Source organism: Corticium candelabrum, chromosome 17, assembly GCF_963422355.1.
Source record: "Corticium candelabrum chromosome 17, ooCorCand1.1, whole genome shotgun sequence".
NCBI lineage: Eukaryota > Metazoa > Porifera > Homoscleromorpha > Homosclerophorida > Plakinidae > Corticium > Corticium candelabrum.
Genome location: NC_085101.1, coordinates 6354247 through 6376021, shown reverse-complemented (window position 1 = coordinate 6376021; position 21775 = coordinate 6354247). Strand labels below are relative to the sequence as shown.

The window sequence follows — 21775 nt, the reverse complement described above, 5'->3', positions numbered from 1 at the left end:
GCAGTTCCAATTACCAGTACCTGCCAGCCTACCAGCCCACTTGTTTGTAAGCCAGCTCTCCGATCTGTCTATAAGCAGGCGATAAAAGCATTACAATTTGATTGCTCTATGTGCATATGTACAGACATAACACATACACACGACACAAGTGCCCATGACACACTCAATTTAGAAAGACTTCAACAGCTCTTGCTACAGTATTTTCTATATGACTTTGCCCAACAAAAGCACATAAACTCAAAACATGTATGACACCACTCATTCGTTGATTCACAGATCATTACCTCTGTACACGATCGTTAAATGTCTACATCATACCTCATCGTCACTAACATCAATGTCTTCCTCTGGAAAGTCTCCAACAACCACAACAGATGGCTTTACAAAACCTCCATATTTTGGTTCGCAGCTAAAGTACCTTTTACCACCAACACTGCCGTCATTCTTTCCCACTGGTTCATCGTATTTCATTCCAACCCAAATTCCGGGCTTAAAATCCGTTTCGCCTACGAAAGCTACCGTCCCTCTTCTAGCTCCACTACCTGATACACGTACCTCACACCTAGAACCGACAGCAATGCCCTTGGCTGCCTCCTTTTCTGTTCGTTCCTTGTCTGCTTTCTCTTTCATTTTCTCTGGATTCTGATCAGCAAATCTGCCCATTTTCATTCTCTGCTTGAACGACCTTACTGAGTCTTCTCGTTTCGCGTATGCATCATCAGACATTTCATACTTTTCAACTTTGCTCAAATCCTCGAAGTCCCCGACCGTGTGCGCCGGGTCCTTGTCAACAACGTGAATTCTCATGCCGTTAGTTACTTTGTACGATTTCAACGTTTCATCATCATTTTCAAGTACTTTCACCAGTTTGTTGTCTTTGTCATAAAGTTCTAGAGTCATATAGCGCGCAGTTGCGCCAGTTATAAGCTCCAACTTGCCTTTCAGCGCAGCAATTAGCGTGTCGTTACCAAAACGTCTCTCAGACGTAAAGGATGTCACAGAACTTGTTACATTCAACAAAATCAACTCATGGCTTGTTGAATCCATGTTAAATATCCGGGGTATTGAACAGTTTGCAAGTTGTGTCACGTGACACACGTGTTAAATTTATAACTTAATTTAATTAACAATATAAAATTACTCTTTAAAAGAAACATTGCGTATGAAAACCAAAAATGTAATAAATTAGTACAATTGTTTAAAATTTAATATTTATTGATATTTATTATTGTTAGTCACGTGATTTTGGTTATAATGGCGGAGACTCCCAATCCGATGGCGACGCCGCTTCCTGGCGGATCAACGCCCGGTCCTCAGCAGACAAGACACCAAGCGATGGCTTACGTGTGTGGCGAATGTCATGCTGAAAACGAGATCAAGTCTGGGGACCCCATTAGGTGTCGCGAATGTGGATACCGCATTATGTACAAGAAACGAACAAAGAGAGTTGTTGTTTACGATGCTAGATGAAAGTAGAAGTTTATACTTGTCGCATTTGCTACTGGAGATTGTACTGGTGACATTGTACAATGACAAGTTGCTTGCAACATCAGCAATTACGTCATAAAATAAATAAATTAATGCTCACATTGAATCAGTCGGTTCAATCAAAAAACTAGCTATAAATTTTTGAAAAAATATTGATATCAAATTGGTCATGTCTGGCTTGAATTTGGTGGCTGTGGTGGCAGTCGAGGAGTGAGTAACGGAGATCTGTTTGCTGGAAGTGAAGCGCTTCGCCGATGCCTACCGGGTGATCGATCTGAATTAACATCAAGACTTCTGATGGTTGGAGAAAGTGGCTTTAGTTTTCCACCTGGAGGGGGTGGAGGTCGTGAGTTGTGAGATTTTCGTGGGGTTGATGGCTGTTGAGATGCAGTAGTTGATCCATACCGTTGAAGGATGTTTGCACACTCTGTGAAGCCTTTTTGTGTGGCATAGTGAAGAGCCGTCATGCCATTCGTGTCTCTCATCATCATGTTTGCGTTTCTAGAAATAGGATCACTAAATACAAATTTTGTGGTGACGTATGAAGGTTGTTCGGTGTTACCGCTGCAGTAAAGCTTTTGCCACATCTGGTCTGTTGCAAACTGCAGCCCAGTGTAGTGGTGTTGTCATCCTGTGGTCTGTGGAGTTGCTATCGCAACTAGGACTTGAGAGTAATAATGCAACTAATTCTAGAGAGCCTGGAAGTGGGCAGGAATGAGGTTAAAAATTATAGTTGGATTGATGTGAGATAATTGCTTCATACCGTCATTGCTGACTGCAAGATGTAGTGGTGTTCTACCATTATGTTCCTTCATATTGACAGCATCTGGTCGAAATTCTAGAAGCATCTAAATATGGAATTAAATCGCAAGTAGAACATAACTCTTGCTGTCTGTCTCTCTGTCTACCGGTCAGTTTTCTGTCTGTCATACATACAGTTTTTATACAATCCTACACACGCACACACTCACAACATGGACATGATGTATGCATCATACACACACACACACACACACACACACACACACACACACACACACACGCACGCACACACCACACACACACACACACACACACACACACACACACACACACACACACACACACACACATTTATCGATGTATGCAATGTCTCTCTGTCAATACAATTACAGTATCTATTGCTGCTATACAAACACCGTCGATCTTACCTTGAGACATTCCAGCGAGTTGGTTGATACTCCATAGTGAAATGCAGTTCTCCCTTCTCGATCAGTTAAAGTACAGTCAGCCAAACAATTCTTCACATCAGGACAAAAGACAATACATATACTGCAAATTAACAACATCGGTGTCTGCAAACAGGAATTACCTGTAACAACACTCTTGTGTGCTCTGGGTGGTGGCAGAGGACAGACCAGTGCAGCGCTGTTGTTTGCTCATCATCCTGACAATTTACTACAAACATAGAATTATCTGTTAAATAGCAAAATAATTCGGTTGACAATTTTACTTATTTCACTGCCACAGTGTCGAGATAGGATCTCTAGAACTTTGTGACTTTCGGGCTTTGTGGCCCAGTGCACTGCTGTTCTTCCATCAGGATCAGCTATCTCAACAACTGACTTGTCCTTAGCAATCAACATCCTAGAAATGAAACAGTCAATTGACACAAAAGCAGCAAAGAATCCTACACATGATACATGCATGCATGCATGCATATAAATACACACACACACACACACACACACACACACACACACACACACACACACACACACACACACACACACACACACACACACACACACACACACACACACACACACACACACACACACACACCGTGCCATTTCTCCATGACCATAGTAAGCAGCCCACAGCAGAGCAGTTCGTCCATTCCCTGAAGTACCACCAACCAATTATAGCATAAGAAGTTACCATTAAATTAGAGAAAATTACTGTCTTGAGCTGCATAGTTTGCTCCAACTTTTATCAGCAATTCACAACACTTGACCTTGTTTGCTGTTACAAACATTGCAACTCAACAACATACAAAGCAACAATCAATATGCATAGCTGCACTAACCAATGACTGAGTACATGAGAGGTGTCCGTCCCATATAATCAGTGCACTCTAGTCCAAACGTTGCAATCAGAGACTTCACAACACTGCGATCACCTACAAAACCAGTTTTGAACATCGTCCTCAACCTTCATTCTCACACGTTGATTTACATTACCTTTAGCTGCTGCTTCATGTAATGGACTGCTACCCCAATCTTCATCAGAAGTACAATCAGCAGCAACAGGAGAAGCAAATGAGCTAACAATAACAAGGCAAATTGCTTATTCGTTGTTGTGAAAAATGTGTACATACGTAAATGTCGTGAAAACTACATGCATTGAGAAATATGCCGCCAAGCCTACTTGCCCACCCATTCATTGTTCATATGTCAATGCTCACCCACCTGTCTGCAGCCAGGTAAATGACTGTTCAACACCGCAGTGCACATATAGTGTCCATGCAAACAGGTAAAGTGGGTGTTACATACCCACGTGATCAATTAATTAATGAACAATTAATTAAGTGAGGGCAAAAGTGAATGCAAATCTCTATCGAACTGAAAAGTGTCTACTCCAACATCACCATCTTTAATATGGTGCGCCATTTGTGACGTAATTCGCTATTTCTACTTAAGTAGAAATAATTCTACTTAAGTGAAATTCAATTCTACTTAAGTGGAATTCATTTCTACTGAAGTAGAAATCAGCACTTCTACTGAAGTAGAAATCCATTTCTACTTAAGTGAAATTTGTTATTTCCACTTCAGTTGAATTGAATTCCACTTAAGTGGAAATGAATTCTACTTTAGTGAAAATAGACCACTGAATTCTACTTAAGTAGAATCATTATTACTGAAGTCAAGTGATTACTACTTAAGTGGAAATGAATTCTACTTAAGTGGAAATGAATTCTACTTAAGTGGAAATGAATTCTACTTAAGTGGAAATGAATTCTACTTATGTGGAAATGAATTCTACTTAAGTGGAAATGAATTCTACTTATGTGGAAATAAATTCTACTTATGTGGAAATGAATTCTACTTAAGTAGAATTCATTTCCACTTAAGTGGAATTCAATTCAACTGAAGTGGAAATAACAAATTTCACTTAAGTAGAAATGGATTTCTACTTCAGTAGAAATGAATTCCACTTAAGTAGAATTGAATTTCACTTAAGTAGAATTATTTCTACTTAAGTAGAAAAATAGCGAATTACGGCACAAATGGCGCGCCATACTTTAATACTTACCTTGATTTTAAAACAGCTGGTGTACTAGACAATTGAGCCACATAATCTTCACTTCTCAAGGCACATGACTGTGGTTGTGAAAGTAATTTTCGACTGCAAACAAGAAAGTATCATTTCAATAATTAAATGATCACATGATGAGCTCATTGCTTCTTACTCTGATGACAACCTTTGACCAGAATGTGACGTCTGTCGTAAGTAATATGCAAGCATCATTAGATTATCACCAAGTGATGAAATTATCTTGCATGTAGACTGACTGTATATGAAGACTCTCTTTGAGGTGCTTGAAATGAAGGTGCATATCCAGACACTGACACTCTACGTCCAGACGATAAACGCTGGCATACAGAACAATGATTATATGTCACACAAGATAGTAGGATCAATAACAGTTGATACCTCAACTGAAGAGAATGAGAAAACTTCACGATCAGATGCAATAAACACTGCACTTCCTCCAGCATGAGCAAACACTCCAAGATCTATGATAATAAATTTTTCACGCATGCACGCACACGCACACACACACACACACACACACACACACACACACAATCAAAAATAGCTCACTTACCCAAGAAGCTCTGACCAATTGTGGCTGCGTGTTCAAAAGACTCCACACCATCCAGGTTTTCAATAAACCACGTTGCTGCTTCCAGGCCTGACGTCATATCACACGTCAACACAAGATCAATTCGGTATACACTTCAAATGTGATAACTGCACTAAAACATGTTACCTGTGAAACCATTTTTCACCACTAAAAAGTTGTATCTTCGATCCTAATGCAAACATTCATGAAAACAAAATACTTAAAATGCATTATTGTAAGTGCTGATCAAGCTGCTTTACCTTCAGAGTAATGCCCGTCTCTGGATCCTTCATTGCTCGTATGTACGGTTCTAAGGTTGAATTGTAACTTCCTGAATTCAAATGATCCTATACAAACCAAGACTCAGTGGCCTCATTCGCTGATAACAAATTATGGTTATTAAAACTACAAAAATGCACATAAAATTGTATATTTTAGTTCATCAGTCTGTAAATCTGCCCACTTGTGTGACTGGCCTCTCATGTTCAACCATCTGTCCACATCTGCTGTATATCTGTCTGCCTGTCCATGCGTCCATCCGTCTGCCTGTCATATGGTCAACAGCAGTCTATAGCAGGATCTGATACAACATGTATTCCACTGGTTTTTTAACACTTTGGCTTTTGGGGCCCTATGGCTGAAGACTATCTCGATAAGATCTCCAAAATTTCAAAAGATGCAAATGGAAAGAGCAGCAAAACAGACTTTAGAGATAGATGGAGAAGCAACTGTCTGTAGTTGTACAGTCTTGCACGTCTCATGTGATTTTTAAAAAGCTGTCGAAGTTGTCTAAGTGCAATTTTGATGATTTTCTGTATGATAAAGACGTTTAACATTTTGTTCATTGACTGTTATTGTTATGCATACGTAAAGTTAGCGATTATTATTGGTAAAGTAAGAGTTCAAATATAACAATCCGTCTGTCTGTCTGTCTGTCTGTCTGTCTATCTGTCTGTCTGTCAATCACATATATTTGAACTTTTATCTATGATACATTTTGTAATGCAGGGTACTATGTACTGTCCAACTACTAGTAGTGTTCATCACCTAAACTAAGCTGTCTGTCTGTCTGTCTGTCTGTCTGTCTGTCTGTCAATACATATATTTCCATTACAATGAAATTTCCATCAAACTCTAAAAGCAAACCTAAAGTCCACTACATAATAATTACTACATAATACACTAGCCCCATATGGGAAGATAAAACTTAAAAGAAGCTACTGAACTACAAGTTGTGTAAAGTCAGTGTTTCTACTAAGCGTCTTAGGTCCAGAACCGACCATCATGAGTTTTCTTGTCAGCACACTTGCATTGCAACGTTGCAGTTGAATTGAAAACCGTCTCCTCCATTGTGTCTTAAACTCAGCAACATTTGTTCGTCCATTCTCAACTCTCCACATACTTGCAATTGCATTAAAGTAGTTAGTGGCTCTTTCTCCCCAACACCCAAAGTGCTAAAAAACTAGAGGCACTACTGATGGAGAACATCCACCGGGTAGTTTTTCCTCTTTATATTTACTTAATTTAAGTTCTTCTCTTCTCACAGCCGCACTCCCTGCAGTTGTAGAAGCACGAGACAAATGTCTGTAGCCCCACGGATGAGCTAGTGCCACATCAAGTTCTATGTTTGAACCAGTTTCAGAATCAGCCACATGAATATCTCAATTTATCTGGGCGGTTGTTGGAATTCACATATCTGTCTCTAGGTTCACATTTGTGTGGTAAATGAAGTGAACTCAAACATTCTGACCATACAGACATCATCGAGTCATGAGTCCATACTGGCCCACCACCAGTTTTACAAGTTATAAGATGGAAACCATCTGCATCTTCGCCATGTATTTCTAATGGTCTTCCACAATCACACTTGTTGATCCATTCTGGATAATGTACAGGAAGCCCCAACCTCATCGAAGTAGCCAAAGTAAATTTACTAGGTGAAAGTGCAAACTTCTCAGAGGATGGTATTGCACTGAGCCATGCTCCAGCTCCCTTACCTTGTAAAGACAACAAGCAAGCAGCGTCTTTTTTAGAAGAGTTGTCAATCAGACTGTTAATTGCAAGTTGATAACTGGCACTTGTCAATCTGTGTTGTAGCTTCTTTGTATTAGAAATGATTTCTGAAAGATGCATGCTTTCATCTAATGATTGTTGCAGCTGATGCGTAACACCTCCCTCCTGTTTGCAAGATGACAATAAAGTGCAAATGTGGCTTTCTAAGGACGGGAAGTGCGTAGACAAAAAAAGCAAATCGAGAGATGTGTTTCAATGATGACATACCAAAATCTCCAAGTCTTATAGGTAGAGTTGACTGCTGCCATTGGTTAGGAGTTAACTCTGCAACTCCTGCCAAAACCATGAAGCATTGTTTAGTCATTTGGTCATGGAGTGTAGCACAAGATTGCAAGGTGGTTGGACAAACTCCTCAAGCCAGCTGGTTGAGACGAGTTGTATGACAATGTCTTAGTACAAGCATAGCTCTCTGAAGTTCATTCAAATCAGGCAACTGCTGACAAAGATTGTTGCCTGATTTCACAACTTCCAGACAAACCTTAGAAACATATTCCTGATGTCCAATAGGTATACCAAGAATTTGGGTTCCAATAGAAGTAACATGAATGTCACCAATAACTGATGTACTAGGAACCGCTGACGGTAATGGACTCTGTCTGTCTGTCTGTTTATCTGTCTGTCTGTCTGTCACATATATTTGAACTTTAATCTATGATACATTTTGCAATGCAGGGTACTATGTACTGTCCAACTACTAGTAGTGTTCATCAACTAAACGAAGCTAAAATTGAAACTCGTGTAAAACAAAATAAGGACTACACTTAAAAACTACAGTGTACAAGCAAAGCCTCCAGTACCAGCTAGTGGCTAAAGTACTGGGTGGCAAAGAGGTCACATCTGTTGTCTTCAGACATCGAAGATAGCTTTTTAGAGATGACTCTAGCATTACACTTCTGGAGCTGAATAGAAAATCGTTTGGACCCGAAGTTGATAAACTCTGCAGCGTTCGGTCGTCCCACTCTGTCCGATGACTTCTTTGATGACTTGCACAGGAGTTTCCACCCATCGATCCCCCAAGCTCCAAAATGCTCCAATACTAGTGGGGTTACAGTGGCAATTATGCCACCTAGTAATTGCTGTTTGCTGTATTTCTCTTCTTTCTGTCTGCTCTCCTCTCTGCAGCGGCACCACTACCACCAGCAGATGATGGAAAGATGTCACTACTCCATGGGTGGGCGAGGGAGATATCAAGGTCAACGTTGTTTCCAATGTCCGAGTCAAAAAATACGATGTCTGGTCTGTTGTTTGTGGTTGTATAACAACTCCTAGGCTCCCTGTGGTGGTGGATATACAACCCATGGAAACAATCAGACCAGACGGACGAAATCAATTCATGAGACCATACCGGCCCGCCACCAGTCTTACAGGTCAGCAAATGGTATCCACTGTCATCTATAAGAGCTCCACAATTGCATGTCGTTGTCCAGCTGGAGAAGGCTATGGGCAAACCCAAACGAAGGAAGGACGCCAAGCAAAATCGCAAGAATTGAGTGCGAACACTTCCGATGTAGGGATAGCATTAAGCCAAGCCCCAGCACCCTTACCTGTTGTTGAGCGTAGGCGGGCTGCATCTCAGGCAGTGGGGGCATTTTCAAGTAGATACTGAGCATTAGAAGAAGCAGTGACAGAAGATAGCTTTTGTTAAACTTTTCCAGTACATGGCAGGTAGTCGGAAATATTCTTCCTGAAGGGACAGACCTTCCTATGGCCTCACTGATTGGAGCGATTGAAGAGCTTAAGAGACTGTTGATGATAGGTCGTAAAACAGGGAATCGGAATGGCAGCTCTGTAAAAGCGTTGGCCCAGGATGCAACAAAACTGATGCCAAATCCTGTCATCAACCATGTCATAGCCTAAGAGGTGAGAGAAAGTTTCTTTTGTCCCAGAGTCATGGATTGTAGAAGCATGAACTAGCAAATCAGGATGGACTGTCCGAGCCAAATGGTTAAGGTTGAGGACATAACAGCATCGTAATAGCAGCATTGTACTCTGAACATCATCCAATTTGGTAAGCTGATTCACAGTGAGAGCTTTGACTGGGCTATGGTGGCACAAGAGGACGTAACGAATGACATCGAACCAATCGGAGAACCAAGGAAGAGTGCACCCTCACAAGACACAGGAAATTCTTCAAACCCTTCAACAGCAGTCAAGGACGATTGAGATAATATCTCGCACTTTTTGTCTGCTATGAACAGATTGATGGCTGAGAAGGTCTCCTTCAAGTCATGAAACGCAGCCAGAACAGATTTCGCCCCTCCCAGCAAAAATACGTCATCCAGGTAGGCCAGTACGTGTACTTGAGAGTGGGATTTCTGAATCTTACTTAAGACTGGATGAATGGCCGTAGCAAAAAGAACAGGACCCAGAGGGTCTCCTTGATGAACTCCCTCCTCAGATGGAATTACTACGGTAGAGGAACCCTGCATGAAGACAAGGGAGCTGGGTTTGCCATACATTTGAATCACATGGTTGTACAAGTGAGGAAAGGTAAGAGAAACTTGTTCCATGATCTGGTCTCTGCTGACAGAATTGAACGCGTTCTTAACATCCAACTTCAAAACTATCCAGTTGGGATTAGATTCCAAAGTGAGACTTATATGATGCGCTATCAACTCTGTACCACATTTCGTAGACACACCATGCTGAATGGGACAGAAAACTTTAGTAAACTCTTCCTTTTTTGTGAACAAATAGTCCTGGCTGTAAGTCGGCGAATAGATTCCCCGATGGCAATGGGTATCACATCACCATTTGGCTTGGGCAGAGCGATCAGTCTTAAAGAAGAAAAGAGGGTGGCAGCCACATCGGGCAATATTCCCTTAGCAAATGCCGAACAGACACAGAAAAGACCATCCGCAGTATCCTCATTTTCCAGTAGGATTTTAAATGCTCGAAACACCAACCACTAGGACCAGCACCAGATCAACATGGAGCTTGCCTGATCAAATCGAAAAGTAACGACCTAGACAAGGTGATCGACTCACACATAACATTGGGTGCAGGGGGGAGAGCTGAAGATCTGGGAGGGTATTTGGAGATCAACTTCCTTGCTGTATCCTCAGTGGACAAAGCCAGACCGTTACTGGTTAGAATTCTAGACGCACGTGATAACTCTCCGCATCTCACCAGCCTCAGCAGCCGCCTTTCTTGCATTATCTCCAGTAGCGCTAGTGGGTGACTTCCTGGGAAGAGAGGCTCGCAGGCAAATAAAGTCCGACCAATTGTCTGTCTGTCTGTCTGTCTGTCTGTCTGTCTGTCTGTCTGTCTGTCTGTCTGTCTGTCTGTCTGTCTGTCTGTCTGTCTGTCTGTCTGTCTGTTTATGACTGCTTGTATATCACTATGTCTGTTTCAATGTATGCATGCTAGGTTCTAACCACTTCATGTTGCACTTGATCCTCAAAATGAGAAAGACTAAATAGAAACAAGTGATAATAGATGGACATCTATCTTCTTTCAAGCCTGTCCATATGAGTGCACTACAAGCATTGTACCTTGTTGAGTCAGGATATAAGGAAGTTGGAGAATCAGACAGTCGACTGCTTCCAGCTAAATACATTAAGATAACACTGACACAAGCAAACTTACAGCCTAGACAGTCTTGCTTACCTGAATGCAATTGTCTGTCGTACGTGAGTTCTTGTTGCTGCAGACATATAAAGCATTCACAAACGTAACTTTGTGTGTGTGTGTGTGTGTGTGTGTGTGTGTGTGTGTGTGTGTGCGTGCGTGCGTGCACGTGTGTGTGAATGTGTGTGTGTGTGTGTGTGTGTGTGTGTGTGTGTGTGAGTGTGTGTGTGTGTGCATGTGTGTTGTGTGTGTGTGTGCATGTGTGTAGGAGTGTGTGTGTGTGTGTGTGTGTGTGTGTGTGTGTGTGCGTGAGTGTCACATATATGTCTGTCTGTTGGACAAGTCCAATCTGTGACCTTCGCTTGGAGCTCTTCTTTCTCTTTTGCCAATGCCTCTCTCTCTCTCTCAAGGTCTCGATATCTTGCAATTAATTAACACGAACCATCACAATCAAAACCACAATCCCTCATGTACACAAGCAACAATTCTCACCTTTCTTCATACTCACTCTGTAACTGCTCTTGTGCCTATAGAGAGAAAAACAATGTACAGCTAAGCTATTCAAGTTAGCAACATAAGCAGATCAAACATGCATGCACACAAACAGAGTGAGTCCATTATGCATATATATGACAATTTGTCTGTTACATTATATCTATACCAAGTTAACTATTGATCCAATAAGATCTCAGTAATTATTAACAACGTATTTACGCACTCTGAATACAATTAATATTTTCAAATTTGTCAATTTGTAATATTATACATTTAATTAATAATTACTGGTGATATTAATTAATGTATTATGATCATAATGATATTTATTAATCAACGAGTATAGATTGTTTAGTAAAGAGACATCCAACCTTGCGCATTGCCATCTCAAATTCAGGTGTCTCCTCGACCTTTGTACCCCCAACAAGCTGCCAAAGAAATATTAGACACAGGTGTGTGACTGTCTATGCTTTTACATCTGACCACGAAAACATGCTGCCATACATTTCATAGTTAACATACCACTTCTTGCTCCAAAGCTTCAATTTTCTGTTGCAGTTTTTGTTTTTCCTGTTGTGTTTTCTCCACTTCTTCAACTCTTCTAGCCAATTCACTCTCTACGTCTTCCTAAAATTGTTTGCAAATGATTATGTAAACATTTGACTTGATGATGTGCCGTGTGAGCAGTTAACCTTCTCTTTGGTTACTTGAGCCCATTGTGACTGCATCTTGTGGAGTTGTTCTTGTACTACTAAACGGTCGCTGCCCAGTTGTTGTTCTGCTAAAGCTCTGAATTCAAAGTAAAAGCAACAAACTCAAACACACACACACACACACACACACGCATGCACACACACACACACACACACACACACACACACACACACACACACACACACACACACACACACACACACATCAAGTCTTGGAAATTCTTGTCTAGATCTTGGGCAAGTCGTTGCATACAGACTTGCCTAGCCCAAGTTCTTGGCCAATAACTTCAACCAAAAAGTCTTGAACTAATTGCCTAACGTATTGAATTTAATCCTCCCAACTAACTGTACTAGTACATCATACAAGATTTGCCGATGAAACCATATTGTCATAGAATTGTCAAGTAAGGTACATCTATTGTTTTGAGCCAAGTGCATAAAACATGAAAACTGGCACACACACACACACACACACACACACACACACACACACACACACACACACACACACACACACACACACACACATGACAAAATGGACAAACACAATGATAGACAATAGACAACCAGAGAAGCAAACAAAGAACCAGACAAACACAAAATAGAAAGAGACAAAAACCTCCAATAGACAAGCAATCAACAAACCAAGAAATACACACGTGTTTAATTTCCTCAACACAAAATGTTCTCTATACCTCCTAAGCTTCTTTATCTCCTGCTCATACTTCGACAGCATCGCCTATGATTCAAATCACTTTATAAATATTTGGTCACGTGTCACACAGTAGGTGGAGCAAGTCCTCAAGTCTAATGTCACGTGACCAGCATGTGCTACTGTACCTTAGGCCGTGTTTCCACTAGCTGCACCTTAAACTAGATTAGCCTAAACGCGTTTAAAACTAAACCAGTTCAAGAAAGTGACTGTTTCCACTAGGAACGTGGACATCCGGAATGTACAAGACAAGCCGTCTAGGAATGCCTTATTTTGAAGTATTGGGCTGCTGTGTCACCAAGTCAGAGCAACTGTTGGTTGTCACTGATTCAGCGTCTGCTAGTAGGAATTTGCATGATAATAACCAAGAACATCGTCTTCTCTCTCTGTTGTTCTGATGATTTCTTTCCTCTACTTAACGACCCTTACATCTTTTAAGTTAATTCTATCCTAGCAAATAGTCAATATCCATCGAGACGGCGTTGTGAGAAGCCATCTAGACAAGTGTGCTACAGTCACGTGACAGTTAAACCTAAACCACTTTGCTAAACCTACTACAAAACGGGTTTAGGAAATCGGTTTAGGTTTAGAGTATAACTGATTTAGTGAAGGTGGAAACAGATCAATTCGTAAGCCAGTTTACCTTAAACCACTTGTTAAACTGGTTTAGGCGTTAGTGGAAACGTGCCCTTAGTGTTTCACTCCTCAGGTAGTAGTAAGTATACCTTCGGTTCTAGCAAGTATATGCATGTACACAGAAAAAAATTATTACCTGCTGAGAAAAATCCTCATTCACTATTGCATAGTTCTTAACACTCTTTGCCCTGCGACGATTAATTGCATGGTCAATATACGACAAATTGCTAATTAATGTTTTAACCTGTTTGCAAACTTGAGACTATTCACAGTTTCAGAGTAATGCAATGAGACTGGAGTTATAGTCGTTATCAAAGTTGTCTTACAGTTGCCACCCAAACTGAATCATTATATGAATAACAAACATTATAGAATTTTAGAAACATGTACAAATATGTAATACAAATCTATAATGCATGCAAACAAACAACAAACAAACATAAAGACAAAAATATCATTAAAATGTCATATTTATGACTTCAGACAGACAAACAGACAGACAGACAGAGAGACAAGCAGACAGACAGACAGACAGACAGACAGACGGACAGACACAGACAGACAGACAGACAGACAGTCAGACAGACAGACAGACAGACAGACAAACTAACAGACAACAAACAGACAGTCAGACTGTTTGAGTCAACTGCAATTACATCACGTAAAAGAACCCAGAGGAAGGTATGTCAATTCCAAAGACAGATCAGACATAGTCGTATTCGATTCGGCATTGGGGGTGGATCTTGAATTGGATATTGCTCTAGCGCATCCCTGGAGTAATGAAATAGAAGGTTTATCAGCTACAACTCAGAGAGCAGCGGCAACCAGAAGAGAAAATCTGAAGATCAAAAAGTACGACCAGGAGCTCTTGCCTGGAGGTTTTCGACCAACATTTGTGCCTGTAGTTTTGGAACATTTTGGCTGTTGGGGAGAGAAAGCTGAAGACTATTTGAAGAAACTGTCACAGCTATCAAGAGACGAAGACGGAAAGCCAAATGCATCAACCTTCCAGACATACTGGAGATCTGTGCTTTCTGTGTGTCTACAACGATCAAATGCTAGAGTGATTGACAGAAAAATAAAGAAGATTGTTTCAAGAGACAGCCATATAAACATAACTAGTTGTAGGTAGAACCAAGCCTATTGGCTTGAGTAGTATTTAGTTGCTTTGCTTAGATGGTGCATAATAGTTCAATGTTTGAAAATATACGTATTGACAGACAAACAGACAGACAGACAGACAGACAGACATAAGATGTGGACAGACGGTTGAACATGAGATGAGCACATGGCCAGGCATGCACACAAATGGACAGATCAACAGACATATATCAAAAGTCAAAGGAATATCATAAAAACGTTGCGTTATAATCATCTACCTGTCCTGTAAGAGTCTCGTTAGTTTAGAGTCTCGATACGGAATGTGCTGCTGACCAGGCGATGTGAGTGCTAATATCACTGTGGCAGACACAGATCAAAGTAACAGAATGACAAACTTGTACTTCGACCGACCTTTGCCAAACGCAGACAGAGAGAGGTTGATCTTCATTGCTTCTTCCAATCGTTTACCTTGAACACCAGAGGCTTTCACCTGTGCGCATGCATACAATATATGCCATTGTAATAATTGCTACACATTCTGGGTGTTAATTCACTGACTCTTTCAGAACCAGCAAGATCAACAAGATTAAGTTTTCCAATTGTCACAGACTTGGTAGCGGCTGTCACAAACATGATTCATCACATATTATATAGAATAAAAATTACAAGCACTTATGTACAGCACACAAGCAATCAACTGAATAATCGCAAATTGGTGCAATAAGTATTGTTGTAAGTAAGCAGGTAGACAGGTAGATAAACATGTACATATGCCCAAATCAATTTGTTACCAAACAGATTAAAGTGATCAATGTATTGATAGGCAAATAAATAATTCTTACACAAAGTTATAAATGCATGAGCAAAGACATGAACATATACATGCATAAAGGCATGCATGTTTATGTATATTCCAAAGTATCATCTGTTGTCATGACAACTGAGGTACATGTGTTTAAAATGTTGAAGTCATTGCTCATTACAAAGTTAGTACGTATGCAAAACAGAAATATTGCCATTTCAGACAGGAAAAAGTGACTACAATCAGAAGAAATCTCACTATCTGTGCTGAGAGTTGAATGTTCCACGATTATACTAAACACGGCATGGCTCCGACTGCTTTCTCGATTCAATTTAGTTTGAGCTAAATGATGCAGCAAAGTAGTCGTGATAAACATCATTTTAGCATGAAGACAAAATTAAGTTGTTTTACCAGTAGTGCGCATCACGGCTCCACGTTTCAATAGATCTAATATTTCTCGTGGAGATTTGACTACATGCTCAGACAAGTTGTCCTGCACAAGCAATAAGTGTTACAAATAATGTGTCTATCAATGACAACCAATAATGAACATAGACTACCAGTTAAGTAACATACAAACAAACAACTAATCATGCCAACTAACATTTAGACATTAACACACATGCATCAGCATGCACACAAACACCCACGCACACACACACACACACACACACACACACATGTGCACACACAAACACTAAAACAGACAAACATAAAACAGACAAACATAAAACAGGCAAACAGCCTTAAAATTTACATGTACCTACCACAAACAATCCACCACCTGCTGCTTCACGTATTCTCAATCTATCAGCCTTAGAGTCATCATATTTATCTCTCTTGCCTGCCACATCCTTCATCACAAAATGATGTTGAACAATGGTTTCTTATTCTTGATAAAAATTCTTACAAGAAGATCCATCAGCTTTTCATTGTAAATCTGCAAAAATGATGCTCGTACCAAAAATCTAGACGATGAGTCCGACTGAGTTTCAATGTCTACAAAACATTGTTTTCACAACATAAATACAAACCAGTAAGGTCATATAAAACGAGTTATTATATACATAAACAAACAAACAAACAAACAGTCAAATCACAAACAGACAAATAAACAAAGCAAACATTCATTTATAAACAAGTTTATTTTAACAGATTGACAAACAGGTTGCAAATAAAACAAAAAGATAGACACAGAAATGATCATTAGATGAACACAATAACTCTACAAACAATTAACTAAGTACATATTATAGCCACGATGCTTCATGTTATGCGTACATACAATTAAAGATTTCTTCACTAGTTCGTGGAATAATGCCTCGATGATCTCCATCATTGCCTTCTATAGTGTACGTCTTTCCTGTGCTAGTCTGACCATAAGCAATGATACTGCCATTATAACCCTAATATACCACAACAATCAAACAACACAGTGATGTACATTGTAAACAAATGTTGTACATTGTACCTTTAAAATTGACCTCACGACTGGCTAAGAAATGAAAGAACACATGCAGTTGAATAAATTAAAGTCGATCTACTGAAGAACTTGGTTCATGTCAAGTCACCTTGACAGCTGAAGTGTAGAGATGCTCTTGGGATGCATCAGGTGCATATACTCGATCAAATACAAATGAACGCAAGTTGCCAGGATAATGCTGATAGAGAGCATAAAGTATAACCATCATTCAATTAGACAGTACTATATCATATGAGTATTATAGTGCTTAATAATACGTTATTAAGAAACTAAAACAGATCGACAGACAGACACATAAACAGACAGACACACAAACAGACAAACAGACAGACAGACAGACAGACGGTCATCAACACTATGTCACCAAGACTTGTTTGGAATTTGCTAAAGGAGGACAGGGTCTATGTGACGAGCTTGCTTCCTTGGATGACCCCCAGTCTGGTATGCTAATTCTATGCTATTGCCACACAAATCGAATAAATCATCTTGCTCGCTCAATGTATCCCACTCTGCTGAAACATGCTACCAGGTTCCATGATGAGCTAACGAAGGCAACTTTCCGGCAATTGGTCTGTTGCCACAATATAGGGGAGCAACAGTGGCTGCAAGCAACATTGCCAATCCGGAACGGTGGGTTTGGCATGTCCTCTATGGTGTCAACGTGTCCAATCGCATTCGTATCAAGTTGGGCCCGTTCTCTAGCACACCTCCCTCAATCATTTGGTGATCTCACAGACTTAGTCAAAAATATCTCCCGTGCAGTCCAACATCCAGGTCACAACGGATCAATCGCCTCTCACCTTTTGCAGGCCCTGCCAGGAAATAAGAGCCTCGTTGAACTTATCAACAACCTGAAAAAGCTACAGCAAAAGCTAAAATCGGAGCAAACGGAACAAATTGTGTCCTCCATTCTCTCAAACCCGCTATCTCAGCGCTCAGCTGCTCGGTTCAGGTCGCTACAAGGACTTGGAGCAGGCATGTGGCTTGACTCAATACCTTCTTCTGCGAAGCTTGCATTAAAACCCAGCGATTTTCGCTTAGCAATACGCATGAGGTTGGGTCTTGAAATGCCCCTCGGTTCTGTTGTCCCTATATGCGAATGCGGCAAAGACATTGATAAAGACGGCTATCACCTTCTCACATGTAAGACCGGCGGTGGGCCAATATGGACTCACGAGACATTGACTAGTGTTTGGAGCGACTGTCTACAGCATTTGAAGATGTCCCATCAGCGAGAACCGAGGAATCTTTATGTTAATAGTGACGACCGCCCCAACATTGTTGTCTTTGACGCTCAACAGGGTTGTGACATTGAGCTGGACATCTCGGTGGCCCACCCATGGGCACTACATGTGATCTCTCAAGCAGCTCAGGAAGACGGCGCGGCCGCAGCTACCCGTGAGGTCAAGAAATCAGAGAAATTGCTAAAGAAAGGGATGTCTGGCGCCTCCCCTCCAACTGCATCCCATTAGTGTTCAAACACTTCGGACGTTGGGGCTCAGAGGCAGCTCAATTCCTGCACCGCCTGTCACTTCAGTCTATAGACGAAGACGGAAGAAAGAACAGTCGTGATTTTAAGTCATTCTGGCGTAGATGCATGTCGGTAGCTTTGCAAAGATGTAATGCTAGCGTCATTAGCAGAAAGTTAGCAAGGCTGGGACATTCTAAGATCTTTACAGTTGACAGTTCATTCGCATGTAGTTAAATGATGGCGTCGGCCGTTTGGGCCAGACTAGAATGTAATAGTGTTGTTCTTTGAAAATATATGTATTGACAGACAGACAGACAGACAGACAGACTGACTGACAGACAGATAGACAGACAGACAGACAGACAGACAGATAGTTTTAGTTTAAGTTAGATTTCTTTAGTGGTTGCATTTTTTTATCTTGGCTTTAGATCGTATTGTCTTTAGATTATTTATTAGTTGTGGACTCGTAAATTTGTGATTTAGCAACGATGTGTATGATAGTTTGATGTTGGAAAATATAAAAGGCAGACTGACACACAGACAAACAGACAGACAGACACACAGACAGACACACAGACAGACAGACAAACAGACACACAAACAGACAGACAGACAGACAGACGACTCAATGTGGCAGCAGGCATCTCTGCCAATTCGATTGGGTGGCTTTGGCATGACTCTTCTGACCTCAGTGTCTCAGCATGCATTTGTGGCATCATGGACCCATACAATCATTGAACTTCCGTTTCGATTCCCAGCTCTGATGTCACTCATTGATTCTCTCGTCGTTTCTCCACCTACTAGTTCAATTGGACAAGCCTAGTGTCAGTCCCTTCCACCGGACAAGATGATGTCTGACTTTCTGACAACCATTCACAAACTTTAACATCAGCTATCTAAAACTCAAGCCAAGTCTCTGTCAGCAAGTCTTATTGACAATGCAGCTACAGCACGAGATGCTTCCAGACTTCGTTCCATCCGAGGGAAAGGAACTAGGGCTTGGCTCAGTTTTATCCCGAGCTCTCAAAGGTTTGCACTCAATTCCTGCGACTATCGCTTGGCATCCCTTTTGAGACTTGGAATGTCCCTCCCCTTTCAGACTGGCTTCCTACATGCCACAGCGGAACCTTGCTAGATGACAGCGGCTATCACCTTCTGACTTGCAAGTCAGGGGCGGTCCTATTTGGACTCACAAACCCATTGCATCAGTATGGCTGACTGTCTACGAGATCTTCATATTCATCACCAACGCAAGCCAAGACATCGCTATTCCAACCCGGACAACAGACCTGACATCATAGTCTACGACCCTGAGACAGGAACCAACATTGATTTAGACATCGCCATGGCCCATCCATGGAGTTCAGACATCTTCCCTAAATCAGCCGAGGAAGATGGTGCAGCTGCAAAAAGAAGAGAACAAAAAATGGATAAATACAGAAAGGTACGGCTTCCTGGTGGATCAATGGTCAATGTCACTCCCCTAGTCCTGTGGGAGATGGGAAGAAGAGGAAAAGAAGTTTTTGCAAAAGTTTTCAAAACATTCATTGGACGAAATTGGAAGGCCAAATGCACCAGAGTTAATTGACTATTGGAGGAAGAGATTCTCCGTACAACTACAGAAGTGTAACGCCAAGTCCTTCTGAAGAAGAGTTCCGCACTTTGCAGTGATGGTGTCAACATGCTCGTGTCCTACTGCACCCAGTTTTTTAGTCACTGATTGTCTCTGGGTTGCTGCATGCTTGTAGTTAATAGCTCATTCTTAGTGAAGTATATAGTGTGTAGATTATGGACAAGGTACATTTGAACTTAGGGTACTTACTATTTTGCTGAAATATAATATAGTCTTGTGTTCAAAATATATGATGACAGACAGACAGACAGATGGACCAAACGGACAGACAGACAGACAGACAGACAGACAGACAGACAGACAGACAGACAGACAGACAGACAGACAGACAGACAGAATGCAGTATGCCAATTCCAATGACCGGCCAGACATTGTAGCCTTCGACTCAGACTCTGGGTGCAATGTGGATCTGGACATAGCTCTAGCACACCCATGGAGCTCTGACATCTTCCCTAGATCTTCGGAAACAGATGGCGCCGCTGCTGAGAGAAGAGAGGAGAGAAAAAAGTCAAAATACGAGAAGGAATGTCTACCAGGTGGAACTGCTGTCAGTCTCATTCCTCTGGTTATGGAGCATTTTGGACGCTGGGGTGTCATGGGAAGAAACTTCCTGCAGAAACTAGCAAAGAAATCATGTGACGAAATTGGTAGACCAAACGCTGCAGAGTTCCTTGACTTTTGGCGAAAAAGATTCTCCCTTCAGCTGCAAAAATGCAATGCCAAAGTCATACTGAGGAAGATGGCAAGCTTGTCAAGTGACACAAGTAGCGCTAAGTACTCAACCCAGTTCTTTAGCCACTAGGCTGACCTGGGTTATCTTTTAAGTTAAGTTGTTACTGTTTTTAGTGCTTTTTCCTGTGTACTGTAGCACCTAAAACATTATGTCATTGCCTAGCACTCTTTGTATGATAGATGAATGTTTGAAAATATATGTGACAGACAGACAGACAGACAGACAGAACATGTAATAAAACACAAGAACGCACATCTGCAAACTGTGACTCGCCAACACCGCTGGTAATCCTCACTGTCTCATTCTCAACAACACTGACGCACGTCACTGCGTTTTCTGAAAACCATGAAGTATCACCACAACCCCCAGCTTCATCAAGCACATCTGCCTGTAACCCACCATCTCGTTCTCTCTTGATCGGTGGTCTTATTCGGACAACAACCTTGAAGTTATTTCCCTGACCACCTGCAGATGCGCTCTTAGTTGAAAACAGCGATTCCTCTGCTGTTATATCCGTAGAGGACAACGACATGGGCCCTTCAAACGCTTTCAGTGCTCTGTAATCAGTAAAGCAGACGATCAATCTGCAGTAAAGGTTTGCCATTGTATTACATGGATATTGCAACTCACCTGTTCGTTCTTGCATTCTGTTCTATTGTCATCTTCCTCTGGGTTTGGTTTGCGGGTATTGCAACCAGAGCTGCGAGATTGCCGGCGTCTAGAAGAGTGGACATGATTAAAGGGCGGAGTTTGACGTCACGTGATGCTCTTTGCACGTGACTTTCCACATATATCTTCCGACTGTTGGGAAGCCTACATGACAATTTTATTTAATAGGACATACTTAGTCCACATGTTCGGTGCCTAGAACACAACTCACAATCTAACAGGTGTGACAGCTACGGATGCGCATGCGCAACACCATTTGAGTTAATTAAGTTGTACATCACTAGAAGCATTACATTGTCTATAAGCC

At 41.2% G+C, this 21775-nt stretch overlaps 2 protein-coding genes across 2 annotated transcripts; both read right to left on the bottom strand.

Moving 5' to 3' along the window:
• Nucleotides 1-6: 6 nt before the first annotated feature.
• Nucleotides 7-1056, bottom strand: LOC134192704 (tubulin-folding cofactor B-like). Its single transcript, XM_062661455.1, has one exon. The coding sequence runs from the start codon at nucleotides 1045-1047 to the stop codon at nucleotides 313-315; it is 735 nt and encodes a 244-aa protein (XP_062517439.1). The 5' UTR covers nucleotides 1048-1056; the 3' UTR covers nucleotides 7-312.
• Nucleotides 1057-1479: 423 nt separating this feature from the next.
• LOC134192702 (uncharacterized) lies at nucleotides 1480-21538 on the bottom strand. Its single transcript, XM_062661452.1, has 41 exons — nucleotides 21430-21538; nucleotides 21199-21356; nucleotides 21053-21135; nucleotides 17051-17140; nucleotides 16951-16974; nucleotides 16765-16885; nucleotides 16390-16478; nucleotides 16247-16333; nucleotides 15891-15972; nucleotides 15738-15821; nucleotides 15236-15297; nucleotides 15089-15167; nucleotides 14956-15034; nucleotides 13821-13916; nucleotides 13713-13764; nucleotides 12924-12967; nucleotides 12208-12304; nucleotides 12038-12142; nucleotides 11887-11943; nucleotides 11513-11547; nucleotides 11377-11440; nucleotides 11060-11096; nucleotides 10945-10999; nucleotides 10828-10864; nucleotides 5638-5724; nucleotides 5525-5567; nucleotides 5360-5446; nucleotides 5185-5267; nucleotides 5043-5123; nucleotides 4940-4971; nucleotides 4783-4875; nucleotides 3711-3793; nucleotides 3557-3649; nucleotides 3430-3492; nucleotides 3313-3370; nucleotides 2981-3114; nucleotides 2840-2925; nucleotides 2679-2768; nucleotides 2252-2336; nucleotides 2051-2186; nucleotides 1480-1989 (listed from the first exon to the last, which is right to left on the bottom strand). The coding sequence occupies exons 1-41, from the start codon at nucleotides 21531-21533 to the stop codon at nucleotides 1656-1658; spliced, it is 3489 nt and encodes a 1162-aa protein (XP_062517436.1). The 5' UTR covers nucleotides 21534-21538; the 3' UTR covers nucleotides 1480-1655.
• Between the last annotated feature and the right edge of the window lie 237 nt (nucleotides 21539-21775).